General features: G+C 35.3%; 1 protein-coding gene across 2 annotated transcripts in view; it reads right to left on the bottom strand.

The window, feature by feature from the left end:
* Window positions 1-1451: 1451 nt before the first annotated feature.
* The window catches only part of TOR1AIP1 (torsin 1A interacting protein 1), a gene marked incomplete at both ends in the record, with an annotated part of 44722 nt that continues 31196 nt past the window's right edge, over window positions 1452-14977 (bottom strand). For both annotated transcript variants that reach the window (XM_079698568.1, XM_079698567.1), the window contains 4 exons: window positions 1452-2239; window positions 4631-4687; window positions 12525-12593; window positions 13118-13159. In XM_079698568.1, the coding sequence (XP_079554694.1) occupies window positions 1452-2239; window positions 4631-4687; window positions 12525-12593; window positions 13118-13159 (956 nt within the window). The remainder of the gene's footprint in view (window positions 2240-4630; window positions 4688-12524; window positions 12594-13117; window positions 13160-14977) is intronic.

The following is a 14977-nucleotide window of genomic DNA, read 5'->3' on the forward strand; positions in this document are numbered from 1 at the left end:
TATATGGTAAACTTCACTTTCTTTTTCGCTTGAGGCACTCTTAACAGAATTTATCACGTGCATTGTAAATCTTTATTCTTGTTACACGAGTGTCATTAGAGGACTCAGAATGCAACAAGGAGACATGCAGGAAATCAAACCCTTCTTCAACAGCCCAGGAGAGCTGGTTAACAAATGGTTTACCAATTCCTGAAACTGTATTTCTTAACAAAACTTTCAGGATATGACCAAAATAAATGGCTCTGAACTTACCCATTCTTAAGAGCCAAGTGAACAAATATACTAAACCTCATCATATACATGCTTCAAAATCTTTGGGAGGAATAAAAATTTCTTAAAGGAGAAAAAAGGACATGTGAAAAACAAGTCCCAACAGAATTCACTGAGAATGCAGTTCATATAACTATGGGTTACCAAGGTGGAAAGGATACATATAACTATGTTTGACTAACCCTAAGCCTCAGTGGCTTTCTTTTTGGCCACGTGGGGCGGCTTGCAGGATCTTAGTTCCCTGACCAGGGATCAAACCTGGGCCCTCGGCAGTGAAAGCGTGGAGTCCTGGAACCACTGGAACGCCAGGGAATTCCCTCAGTGGCTTATTTTAACGTTTCATCTTGAAGACTTCTTCCCCCCTTTCCCTCCCCATTCCACAACCTTTCCCATGTCTCCTTCTCCTTGCCCTCCAAAATCAAAGGAAAAAAACAAAAATCCCAAACACACATTCAGATGGCCTTTCATTATTTTTGTTCCTATAAGCAGAAGCTGACTACGGAATTCACATCTAAACGATGTAGAAGAGGACAAAAGGGGAACCCACAGTTGTGCTCAGGGAGCTGTCTTACTAATAACTCAACAAACTGTGAAAAAAACCTAAGTTAAAAAATTGGGTGGGGGCTTCCCTGGTGGCGCAGTGGTTGAGAGTCCGCCTGCCGATGCAGGGGACACGGGTTCATGTCCCGGTCCGGGAAGATCCCACATGCTGCGGAGCAGCTGGGTCCGTGAGCCATGGCCGCTGAGCCTGCGCGTCTGGAGCCTGTGCTCTGCAACGGGAGAGGCCACAACAGTGAGAGGCCCGCGTACCGCAAAAAAAAAAAAAAAAAAAAAAAAAAAAATTGGGTGGATTCATAGGAAGGAGCCTAATCCCTCCCACTGGTCATACCATAGCAATAATGATTCAACCCAGAATCTAAGCAGATCCTCTATGGGACTGCATATAATTTATAGTCCTCAGATATCATTAACACAGATCTCAATGGAAACAAGGAAACGATTCTCTCAAAAAACAGATAATTAGGTTGAATAAACGATTTAGATATTCCATGTTTACCTAAGAACTTAACCTCCTTTAAAAAGAAAGCAGTTCTTTCAAAAAGAGCTCTGGATCCTGTCTATGGTTAGAAAGTTTGAAAAATTCTCAGAACTTGAGACACGATTTTCTCTTCTGTCTCCTCTTATAAGCAGATGCCCCTTTTCAGGTCATTTTCAGGTTGTACAGGCAGGACTAAGTGAGAAATACGGCTCCAGAGCCCACTCAATTTGTCTGGGTCCATGTGTTTGTAGGAGTTGGGTGTATCAGAGTTGGTGAACTTGACTTTGAGGAAATCCCTCACTTTTTCTTCAATTTCCTTTAGGCCTAGACTGGTTCCAAGTGTCTCCTCCTCTAACAAGACAGTTAGGACTAAGGCTACATCTTTGAAGGCTGCATTTTCATGATCACAATACTTATGGAAGATCAAAGTAGAGCCTGCAGGCAATGACTCAAAGCGGTGGACCACAGCTGCATTCTGGCCATTTTGGAATCCGTTGCTCAGTTCCTGATCTACCTCTAGTTTGACAACATCACTGTCTTGAGTTGCTTTGCCTGCCCCATCAATCCGGATTGCAGGAACACTTCGGAAGGAAGAATAGGCATCAGCAATTTGTTCACTCAGACACTTGAGTGCTTCTTCAGCATCTCGGGCAGCAGTGAGCAGCAAGATAGCAGGCTGAGGCTGAGGGTGGGAGCTATTAAGATGTTTTTCCAGGAATGTTAGGCTCCTTTTCCACAGCTTCTCATCTTGACCTTGGTACTTATTCATAAGTTGTTTCATCTGGTTCTGGAACTCTTGAACAGCAGTGGTTTCTGCTTCAGGAGTACGAGTGTACCAAAAACACCCAATGAGAAAAGCAGCTATCAGAACACAGGGACACCACCACTTCACCTTCACAAAAGATGCACTTTTGGGTTGTCCAGTCACTTCTGCTCAGGAAAAAAAGAAATGATAGACAAATATTATTTTCTTAGATTCAAGAGCAAGTGACTTGTAAAGTTAATATTAATCTTCATAAACATTAGATAAGAGAGGAAGGAATTTACAGAAGGGACCTGATAATTTACTTTCTTAAAGAAATAATTTAGCACATGTGTTTTAAGTTACGCGTATGAGTATGCATATTGTCTCTTCAATGTCAAAATGATAAAGAGACTTAGAGGAAAAAGTAGAATTTAAGTATATGTAATGGCATGTGTAAGTCAGAAAGAATACAATTTATACAGCAAAACTATTATTACTGCTGCTAATATTTGGGAGGTAAACAATATTAAAAGACACTTTACAAAATAGTTTTAAATTTAGAAACTAACATGGATTATTATCCAAGGTGGAATATTTATGTATATAAAGGGATAAAGAAAAGGATGCATTATAAGTGAAATCTTCCATATAATAGCTAGCTGTCCCTTTAATTGCACTGATGCCTATCTTTTGCTGTATGCAAGTTAACCCTGGTAAAACTTAGTTTGCAACTCATTCCTAATTATTACTGGCAATGATGATATGAATTTACATTTACCTAGTGCTCTTCAGTTTAAGCACTTTCTCATATACCACGTCATTTAATAATTTAATATGACAGCAACAGTATTTTTACACTTTCTATTTATTGACTGCTTTAGACTAATAATTGTACCGTGGACCCTCTAGAGCAACAGTTCTCAAAGTGTGGCTGGTGGGGTATCTCAAGATCCTCTTCAAGGGGGTCCTTGAGGTTAAAACTATTCTCCCGACACTAAGATCTTATTTGCCTTTTTCCACCATATTGACATCTGCACTGATGGTGTAAAAAGCCATGGTAGGAAAAATAACTGATGCTTTAGATGAATCACAGGGCAATAGCACCAAACTAGAACTGTCTTTGTATTCTTCATGGCCATGTATTCCAGGTTATCAGTTTCACTTGAGAACATCCTTCATGAAGCATTTAAAAGAATTTATCTTATTAGAACTCAACCTTGAGTAGAAATCTTAACATTCTATGTGAAGAAATGGGACATATATATAAGCACTTCTGCTACACAGAACAGTATATGGCTGTCTCAAAGAAAAGAACTTTGTGCAACTGAGTTGTGAGCTGAAATCGTGTTTTCATAGAATTTTTACTTGAAAGGACAAGTGACAAACTGTGGTTAGTCAGACTTTCATATTTGGGAGACTTTTTCTGGAAAACAAACAACGTGAGCCTGTTGCTTTCAGGCTCAGAAAACAACTGACTGGGACTTCCCTGGTGGCGCAGAGGTTAAGAATCCGCCTGCCAACGCAGGGGACACGGGTTCAATCCCTGGTCTGGGAAGATCCTACACGCCACGGAGCAACTAAGCCCGTGCGCCACAACTACTGAGCCTGCGCTCTAGAGCCCATGAGCCACAACTACTGAACCCCGCGTGCCACAACTACTGAAGCCTGCGCGCCTAGAGCCCGTACTCTGCAACAAAGAGAAGCCACCGCAATGAGAAGCCTGCACACTGCAATGAAGGGTAGCTCCCGCTCACCGCAACTAGAGAAAACCTGTACGCAGCAAAGAAAACCCAATGCAGCCAAAAATAAATTAATAAATAAATTAAAAAACCAAAAAAACCCCCAATATATTTTAACAGTTTGAATACAGAAGCGGAATGAAACTTCAGCTCCATTTTATTAAGCCAGGCATTAGAGATCAGACAAAATACAAAGCAATCTACCACTCTCCTTACTAAATTATTTAAAAATAACTAACATTAAAAAAATTTTTCCAATTTTAATCTCTAGGTAAATATGGACAGGTATAACTCATATATATTTTTTAAGTCTTTTTTTAAAAAAGGTCTCTGGGGTTCTTATTAATTTTGCTAGTGGATAGTGGTATTGAGACCAAAGAATCTGAGAATCACTGTTATTTTCTTAGTACTCTTTCAAGATAATGAAAAGGCTTAGAGAACTAAAGAAACTTGCCCCAAGGCTATACACAAGGTAAGTGGTCCAAACTAATTCAAATTCAGGTCTGTGAACTCTAAAACACTATGGTATTCCCATTATGTCATGCTATGTGCATCTTTCTTTTGACTCAATAAGGTTCACTTGGTTAACAGTATTAGTTGCTTTACTTGTTAACTTTCACTTTTGGTGTTATGGATAATAAAGTAAAGGGGAAAGCCAGATGTTTTTCACAGAGTTTGTCCTTCAAGATTTTTACTGCTGGTAAAATATATACTTTTTCCTTTGAAGTACTTAAAATATAATTCTTCAAATAGCATGAAGTTCTTTTGTGTCAAAAAATTTAAAAATCATTATGTTCACCAATTTTAGAGACTCATTTAATGAAAGCTGAAACTTACGTTGGCTGGAGGTTGATGGAGATTGGTTTCCAAGCTCTGATTTCTGAACACCGTCATCTAATGATAGGAGTAATAAAGACTATCAATTTACGTTTCATAATTTCAGTATTTCCAACAGAAAAAGAAAATACAAACTTCACCAAGAGAAAATAAGGCAGAGATCTGTCAGAAACAGAAGAAAAAGCAGAAGATCCAAGTGTCTATTAGATTGACAGCTGCTTAAGACACAAGATTGATTTCTTTCATAATTAATGTAATGGTCGAGTACAAAGCATACTCTTAACACATTAGTTTTGTGAGAAAGCCTTGAAGAACTTGACCCAAATTATTTAATGGGAGTGGTGAAACTTCTGGGACAAAGTTAAGAGGACAAAGAAAATAAGCACAGCTATAATGAAAGGAAACAAATAATACCATCTGAAAAACTGCCATATATCGAACGCTTGCCTGATGATGATGCTGTAAAGAGGGAAAGAAGGACAAAATATGATTATGGATTACTGAGCTCCCTGGATAAGGGGTTTTAAGGTAAAACTCAATCTTAATCTTCATTAATTTCTACCTCAAACTGATTTAAATACTTCCTCTGGTGTTTCTGACCATTTCAAATATCAGTAATATGTTAGAAATTACACTGAAAAACTTTTCACCATTGCTGGTAATAGACAAGTAATTGTTTCAGCTTTGTGGTTAAACAATAGATTTCAAAAATAATTTTCCCACCACTCCATCAAATCGCTATTTCCATCATACTTTAGAAAACAAACGAAAAGCCCTTTCCTTTTCCTCTACGTCCTCCTTGGCATAGCCACAGATTTTAACGTCTAAGAGAGAGGAAATGGAAGGACAGGGTTCAGAAAGGGAAGAGGCTGAGCTACTCATTTGTATGATCTACATTACCAATACTGTCATCTAGCACTTGCCTGGAGTTTTATAACTTTATGTGTATAAGTGATCTTCCTAGTATTTATCAACAGTTTTCATTTGAGAAACACTGGACTAAACTGGAGGAATAAAATTAGCATTGCTAATTTATTTATTTTATACATTTTTTTACAGAAATAGCCTTACTTCTGGTCATATGACAAAAAACCTCAAATGAAACAAAATGACATCAACCTTAACTCTAAAGGCATATTGTTTTGCAGTTACTAGGTTAGCCTAGGAAATGGCATCATTTAGAAGCTTCAAAGTTAGGTAACCAAAGTTAAAACTGTCTTACTAAAAAAAAAAAAAAATTTCCATCAGATAATGTTTATCTTAAATACCTCATTCCATGGTTGCAAAGATCAAATGAGATAATATATGAAAATGGTGTGAAGTGCATGATGATATTAATAATGGAGAATAGCTAAATAATAGTTATTATGAAACATATGTAACATTCATATAACTCATAAGAACATAAAATTAAGAAAACAAACTTAACACAAACAAAATTAAGAAAAACTCCCATTTACAATAGCATCAAAAAGAATAAAATATTTAGGAATAAGATTCACCAGGGAGGTAAAAGAATTATACACTGAAACCTCTAAAACACTAATGAAAGGAATTAAAGCAGACATAAGTAAATGGAAAGACATCCCATGGTCATGGAATGGAGAATTAATATTCTTAAAATGTCCATACTACCGAAAGCAATCTACAGATTCAGTGCAATCTGTATCAAAATTCCAATGGCATTTTTTTACAGATACAGAAAACAATCCTAAAATTCATATGGAACCACGAAAGACCCCAAATTTGAAAGGCCAAAACAACTTTGAGTAAGAAGAACAAAACCGGAGGCATCACACTTTCTGATTTCAAAATATATCACAAAGCTAGAATAATCAAAACATTATGATACTGCCATAAATACAGACATATAGACCAATGGAAGAGAAGAGAAAGTCAGAAATAAACCCATGAAGATATAGTCAACTGATCCTCAACAAGGGTGTCAAGACTACACAATAGTGAAAGGATAGTCTCTTCAGTAAATGGTACTGGGGAAACTGGGTATCCACATACAAAGAATGAAATTGGACCCTTATACCATACACAAAAATTGACTCAAAATGGATTAAAGACTTAAATTAAGAATTGAAACAATAAAACTCCCAGAAGAAACATGGGGAAAAAGCTTCTTGAAGTTGGCCTTGACAATGATTTCTTGGATATAACAACAAAAGCACGGACAACAAAAGTAAAAATAGACCATGGAATTACATCAAACTTAAAAAGCACATGACTTATGTGATCAAAATCACAATGAGAAATCACCTCATATTATCAAATGTATTGTGGCTATTATCGAAAAAACAAAAGTGCAAGGTATGTGGAGAGGATGTGGAGGAAAGAGAATCCCTGTACACTGTTGGTGGGAATATAAATTGGTGCAGTCACTATGGAAGAGAATTATGGAGGTTCCCCAAAAGGTTAAAAATGGACTACCATATGATCCGGTAATCCCACTTTTGGATATATATCCAAAGGAACTGAAATTACGATCTTGGAGAGATATCTGCACACCCATGTTCACTGCAGTCATATTCACAATAGCCAAAACAGGGAAGCAAACTAAATGTCCACTGACAAATTAATGGATAAAGAAAATGTGATGTATTTATACATACATATGTATACACACACATACACACACAATGGAATTATTATTCAGCTTTAAAAAAGAAGGAAATCTTGCCACTCTGGACAACATGGAGAACATTATCCTAATGAAATAAGTCAGATACAGATATGCAAATACTTCATAATATCGTTTATGTGAGGAACATAGTCAAATTCATAGAAACAGGTGGTTTCCAGGGCCTGGGGGAGGGGGAAATCAGGAGATATCAGTCAAAGGGTACACAGTTTCAGTTAAATGAGATGAAAAAATCCTAGAAATCTACTGTAGAGCATAGTACCTATATTTATTGTCCTATATATTAAAAATTTGCTAAGAGGGTAGATCTTAAGTGTTCTTATCACACACATAATAATAAATAAAGAGGGTGGGAGAAAACTTTTGGAGGTGATAGGTATGTTCACGGCATAGACTATGGTGATGGTTTCACAGGTATATACTTATCTCCAAACTCATCAAGTTGTATACAGTAAATACATAAGTTGTAACATTAAATGCATGTCAATCACAGATGAATTGATAAAGAAGATGTGGTATATATATAATCAATGGAATATTAACCATAAAAGAGAATGAAATAATGCCGTTTGCAGCAACATGGATGGACCTAGAGATTATCATACTAAGCAAAGTGAGTCAGAGAAAGACAAATACCATATGACATCACTCATATGTGGATTCTAAAATATGACATAAATGAATGTATCTATGAAACAGAAACAGACTCACAGACATAGAGAACACACTTGTGGTTGCCAAGAAGGTGGGGGTAGGGGAGGAATCGACTGGGAGTTTGGGATTAGCAGATGCAAACTATTATATATAGGATGGATAAACAACAAGGTCCTATTGTATAGCACAGGGAACTATATTCAATATCCTGTGATAACCCATAATGGAAAAGAATATGAAAAAGAATATATATATGAATAACTGAATCGCTTTGCCATACAGCAGAAATTAACACAACATTGTAAATCAACTATACTTTAACAAAATATTTTAAAAACCAAAATGAATGTATGTCAATCATACTTCAATAAAATAGTTTAACCTACAGTTAAAGAGTATGTGAAACAATTTAGAAAAAAAATCCATCAAGATAATGTTTATCTTGAATACTTTAATCCATGGTTGCAAAGATCAAATGAGACAATACATAAAAATGTTAAGTGCTCTTCTACGATGATTTTAATGATATAGAATAGATAAGTAACAGTTATTATATACCACATGAAATATTTATATAATTTGAAGAACTCAAACTTAGTAGGGTATATATTCTGCTGAGGCAACACACTGTCTAAAAGGTAAACTTTATCCTTATTAAAAATAATTTTACAGACAGTAATAAAAATTCCGTTAAAAAAGATCTTTTTAAAAAGATAAAGCTCAGAGCTTTTCTAGTATGAAGAGTATGGTAACAATCAATCACTCTATAAAGTCAAAAGCAGAGGGCATGAATCTTTCATAGTTATTACTACTGATTATTACACAATATATTGTTAACAATAAATAAGCATTAATTATTTATGTGGTACATTTAGACTTAAAAAACTGTGTTCACATATATAATAAGCTCATTAGAATAACCTAGTTATAGGCACTATTGTCCCAACTCTAAAGTTAAGAAAATTGAGGTTCACAAAGCTTAAGAGACTTTACCAAGATGACTCAATTAGTAAGTAGAAGATCTGGGACTGGAACCCAATAGCTCTAACTCCAAACTCTCCTCTTTTCTCTACACCACTTTTAGAGACAGGTTCCAAAACATGTGTATTAATGAAGCACAGACTCGGAGGCCTCACTGTTTTACCATCTGGGACACAGCAAAAGTACAGACAGTGGTTCTGTCTTTCCCCAAAGATCTGGATACAGGCAGAAACCTGAACTGGGACCTGTCTACCCAGAGAACTGGTGCTAACAGGGTGATAATGATCTGAAATCCAGGTTCTTGAACACCTAAATCTAAAAATGAATTTTTTTTCTCACTGAAGCAGGCAGAAGTGTATAGTTAAGACAATAAGATATGAAACTTGGAATGCCAAGGAAAAGTTTTTTCAAATGATGTTAGATTGAAGAGAAATCTATAAGGCTGTTTGGAAATCACTGCAATCTTCTACTCTGATTGAAAATTCTTTCTTCCTGCAATCTTCTACTCTGATTGAAAATTCTTTCTTCTTATCTTAAAGTCCTTCTGTGGTCAAAAATCTAAAAAATTTTGTTACCTGCACCTGAATGTGCAAATTTCTGCTATATAGTTTCTCTTTAACTCTGGAAGTCCTGTATATATGGTAGATGGCTATCAACCAGTATACAACTATTTAAGCCATAACAAATATAAAAACTTAAGACAAAGTAGGAATACAGAGAAAATACTACAAATGCACTATCAATTTAGCAACCATAAAGATCTACTTCTACATTCCAACTAGACCTTCAATATAATTATTTTCCCTTCTGCATTGCATTTGCACAGTGTCTTAACAGAGGACAATGCAAACATTTTTTGAGAACAATATGTACTACACTTCACTTTTCTGGAAGTAATTTATCTGCTATTAGTTACCCAGAATATATAGTTAAAAACTAATAACATCATAAAACTCTGAGCTTTTCATAGTATGTACACTTAAACTCTTGCAGTTTTGCTTCCAAGAGTAATTCTAGATCTTCAGAATGTTTTAATTTTTGATACTGGTTATAACCATAATCTTAAAAAGCTGAATTAATATTTGGTTTCCTAACTATAATAGGTCAAGAAGAACAAATTTTAAGAGGAAATGGTCTTCTAATAGCAAGTAAATACAGCAATAAGAAATGACAGCCAGGGAATTCCCTGGCGGTCCAGTGGTTAGGACTCTGTGCTCTCACTGCCGAGGGCCCTGGTTTGATCCCTGGCTGGGGAACTAAGATCCCACAAGCTGCGAAGCGTGGCCAAAAAAAAAAAATAACAGCCAACAATAAGGCGAGGGCAAAAAGCTATTTCAGTTTTAGACAGCTGAAGAACTCACTTACGTGTACAGTAAAACTTCACTGCTGGGGAAAAAATGAATTGCAACCACTACTACTTTACTGATAGAAAAACAAAGTCACAGAGGTTATCTTGTCCAATTACAGTTAGTCATTTCATGAGCAAGAGCTATATGATGGGGATTTTTATATTATCTAAATAAAAGTAACGGACACCTGATGACCTCGAGACCTACTGTGGCTACATGAGTAAGGAAGGGATAGAGGTTAAAGGTCACTTAAGGCATGGCATGGATTTTTTTATACAGTCAAGGTTTAATGTGGCCACACTGCTATAGAAATTATGATAGACACTGAATTCAAAGTTTTTTTTTTTAAACTTTATTGGAGTATAATTGCTTCACAATGGTGGGTTAGTTTCTGCTTTATAACAAAGTGAATCAGTTATACCTATGCATCTGTTCCCACATCCCTTCCCTCTTGCGTCTCCCTCCCTTCCACCCTCCCTATCCCACCCCCCCCCAGGCAGTCACAAAGTACAGATCCGATCTCCCTGTGCTATGTGGCTGCCTCCCACCAGCTATCCACCCCACGTTTGGCAGTGTACATATGTCCATGCCTCTCTCTCGCTTTGTCACAGCATACCCTTCCCCCGCCCCATATCCTCAAGTCCATTCTCAAGTAGGTCTGTGTCTTTACTCCTGTTTTATCCCTAGGTTCTTCATGACATTTTTTCCCTTAAATTCCATATATATGTGTTAGCATACGGTATTTGTCTTTCTCTTTCTGACTTACTTCACTCTGTATGACAGACTCTAGGTCCATCCACCTCATTACAAATAGCTCAGTTTCGTTTCTTTTTATGGCTGAGTAATATTCCATTGTATATGTGTGCCACATCTTCTTTATCCATTCATCCGATGATGGACACTTAGGTTGTTTCCATCTCCGGGCTATTGTGAATAGAGCTGCAATGAACATTTTGGTACATGACTCTTTTTGAATTATGGTTTTCTCAGGGTATATGCCTAGTAGTGGGATTGCTGGGTCATATGGTAGTTCTATTTTTAGTTTTTTAAGGAACCTCCATACTGTTCTCCATAGTGGCTGTACCAATTCACATTCCCACCAGCAGTGCAAGAGTGTTCCCTTTTTTCCACACCCTCTCCAGCATTTATTGTTTCTAGATTTTTGGATGATGGCCATTCTGACTGGTGTGAGATGATATCTCATTGTAGTTTTGATTTGCATTTCTCTAATGATTAATGATGTTGAGCATTCTTTCATGTGTTTGTTGGCAGTCTGTATATCTTCTTTGGAGAAATGTCTATTTAGGTCTTCTGCCCATTTTTGGATTGGGTTGTTTGTTTTTTTGTTACTGAGCTGCATGAGCTGCTTATAAATTTTGGAGATTGATCCTTTGTCAGTTGCTTCATTTGCAAATATTTTCTCCCATTCTGAGGGCTGTCTTTTGGTCTTGTTTATGGTTTCCTTTGCTGTGCAAAAGCTTTGAAGTTTCATTAGGTCCCATTTGTTTATTTTTGTTTTTATTTCCATTTCTCTAGGAGGTGGGTCAAAAAGGATCTTGCTGTGATTTATGTCATAGAGTGTTCTGCCTATGTTTTCCTCTAAGAGTTTGATAGTTTCTGGCCTTACATTTAGGTCTTTAATCCATTTTGAGCTTATTTTTGTGTATGGTGTTAGAGAGTGATCTAATCTCATACTTTTACATGTCCCTGTCCAGTTTTCCCAGCCAAAGTATGTTTTATCGCACCTATTTATTTCTTAGATATTTCTTAAATTCTATGACATTTAATCCATCCTAAACCTAAACATGAAAATACAATTTGAGGATTTCAGCATTTATAGCTTAAAATAATGGGTATGCCAAGCTGCTCTAAGTGGTTATTTATACAACGGTAAACAACTGTTAAAAATAAAAACAGGTACTATCAAAAGATTAGAATTTCATTTTCATGTGCAGATTGTACTGCTGCTAGACAGAACTGACAACTTGTCAAGTACATACCTATCATCCACTGGTTTTCTCACACCACTATCTACAATCTACACCCAGTCCATCTCCTGCCAGTCCAAGTAGATGGAAATAACTAAACTAGTAATCATAAATGTCCTTTATTAATGAGATCACAAGCAACCCAAATGCTTATCTGATGAACTAAACAGTTTTATATGTTAAATAATCAAAAAATAGCAAATAAAATTACTTCAATAACAGGTAGTAATTTAAAAATTTCTTCAGTAACAGGTAGAGATTTATCAACTTACTTTGCATCCTAGTCCTTATTCTTGTGGTTCGTTCAACCCGTTCCTGATGATTTTTTTGATATCCCGAGCCTGAGACAATATCAAGATATCATTTCACATACTTTGAAAATGTATACTATACCTCAATGTTATAAGGTAAATTTATCAGAAAGGCAAAACAAATTTGGTGAGGAAAACAACCAAAGCACTAGGTTCAAAAGTAAAAGATAATGTCAAAGGATCACATCAGTGAGGATGAGTCACTTCCCACAGCAAAAAAGGCAGCAAATAAATACATAATCTCCTAATAGACAAAACTATGTACAAGTCCTTTGCTATGGTCTATGACTGCATTTATTAACACTTGAACTTCATTAACACTTTGGTGTTAATTAAGAAGAAAAAGGTTAACCATTTACTTTTGTAAATAAATTATTTTCAGTAAAGTAGTCCTAAACACATTTCTACATCACAGAGTACCAATATTACATGTAGTATCAATTTGTGGTGGATTAAAAGGCAAAGAGGGTAAAATGACTTTGAATCCTATTCAAATTTTTGTCGGCTAGTAAGACTGGGTTGATTGATAAAAGAATAGACAACCAACCACTTACTTAGCACTAATGGTTGCTTATCAAAAGCTGTGAAGTCTCGACCTGAAACAGAAAACAGAGATAAGGTCGTAGAAAATAAAGAACAGAAATAAAAACCATGAAGATGTTGCATAAACATTTTACTTGTTTACTACTGACACCAAAAACAAAAACAAAAAAAATTAAACCTTTCTTTCATCAGTCCCAAACATATACAATATATATGTATTTTCCCTCTTCTAAACTTCAAAATGTTCAGGAATTGGATAATAAGAAGCCAGCTTTAAGAGCAACGCCATCAAAATAAAAGCTAAATGTACTGAATGTTTACCAGGTACCAAGTATAATTTTATCAACTCTCACACTTTATGTGGTAGATACTATTATTCCTATTTTACAAATAAGTAAACTGAAATTGATAATTTTCCCCACGATTACATATGTAAAAGGTAGTAGGACTGAGATATAAACCCAGGCAGTTCATATATAACGGTATATACTATATAAGCAAATTTGTGAACACTGCAAAGTAGTTATGCAGTGCAAGATGCTACTTCATGTTTTGGGATGGTATTTAAGGACAACTATAAAATGATACAATGGGATAATTAGAAAATGTTATTACAAACAATTATAGCATGGTAAATTTGCAAATCTGCCTGAAGAAACAAGTTACTTCTACCTACTGATACAAGTACCAATATAAATTTATGTTCAACTTATTTTCTGACTAAAAATGCAGTATGTGCTGGCTGTAACAGAAATACACCATTCTAGAAATGCATAACCTAAAAATTCATTAATATCTATTAAGTGCCTATTACGTGCAAAACATTGTAGGAAAACCATGGTGAATAAGACAGATAGATGTATATTCCAGATTTGTTTTCAGTCTACACTAACAAAGAACTTTTTAAAAAACTAAACACACACTTTTTTGTATTGTCTTTCATTGACTCTGTGAAGTAATTTTTTAAAAACACCTTTGCTTTAGGGCTGCATCTTAGAATCAGTGGTATGACACAGTTTAACTGGATGGTTTTCTTTCTCAGTGATACATAAAAGCAATGGCATTTTAGATTCAAGGAAATATATACCTAATTGTATACAAACAACTCCATAACTGAAAAGTATACCATTGCATAAATATAGCATAATTAATATAGGGAGACACATTTCAGAGCTTCCAAAGATCAAAGATTTAGAATAACAAAGGGCAAACATAAAGATAATCCAGAGAGTAATTTTCCATAAATGACTGATTTTTGTTTCACCTGCTTTTGTTTTGTCTCAGTTTTAATTCCAAACCCAGAACCAACTAAAAACTAAAATATATATATATATATATATATACACATATATAAAGTGGAATTCTATGAACACAGTGATTAGAAAACAGATTTCCAAAGACTTTTTTAAAAAAAATAGTCTCATATTTTTAAAACGGTATTGTGAAAGGAAAAAAAGTTCTTGAAGATTTTACATTTCAGGATATTTTTGGTTGACTAATAATTAATTTGAATTCTGTGACTTGATTTAAAAATGGAAAAAGAAAAAACAGTGTAATTTCTGCTTAACCTAAGAGATACATATCCATTGTAGATAATCTGCAAAATATAGGAAAAAAGTAAACGAAAAATGTCAACAACAATTCTACCATCCTGAACAAACACTGTTAGCATTTTAGTATATTACTTCCCGTTCTTTTCATGTGTGTTACATTTTCTCAATATTTTATTATGAAAATTTTCAAAGTTGTAAGCCGGGCTGTAAGACTTTTATATACACACCAACTAACTTGCCATTAACTTTTTACTTTACCTGATTTACCACTTATTTATTCATCCTTCCAAACTTTTGCAACACAGTTTAAATCATACC

The sequence above is a fragment of the Hyperoodon ampullatus genome (assembly GCF_949752795.1).
Source record: "Hyperoodon ampullatus genome assembly, chromosome: 2".
Lineage (NCBI taxonomy): Eukaryota > Metazoa > Chordata > Mammalia > Artiodactyla > Ziphiidae > Hyperoodon > Hyperoodon ampullatus.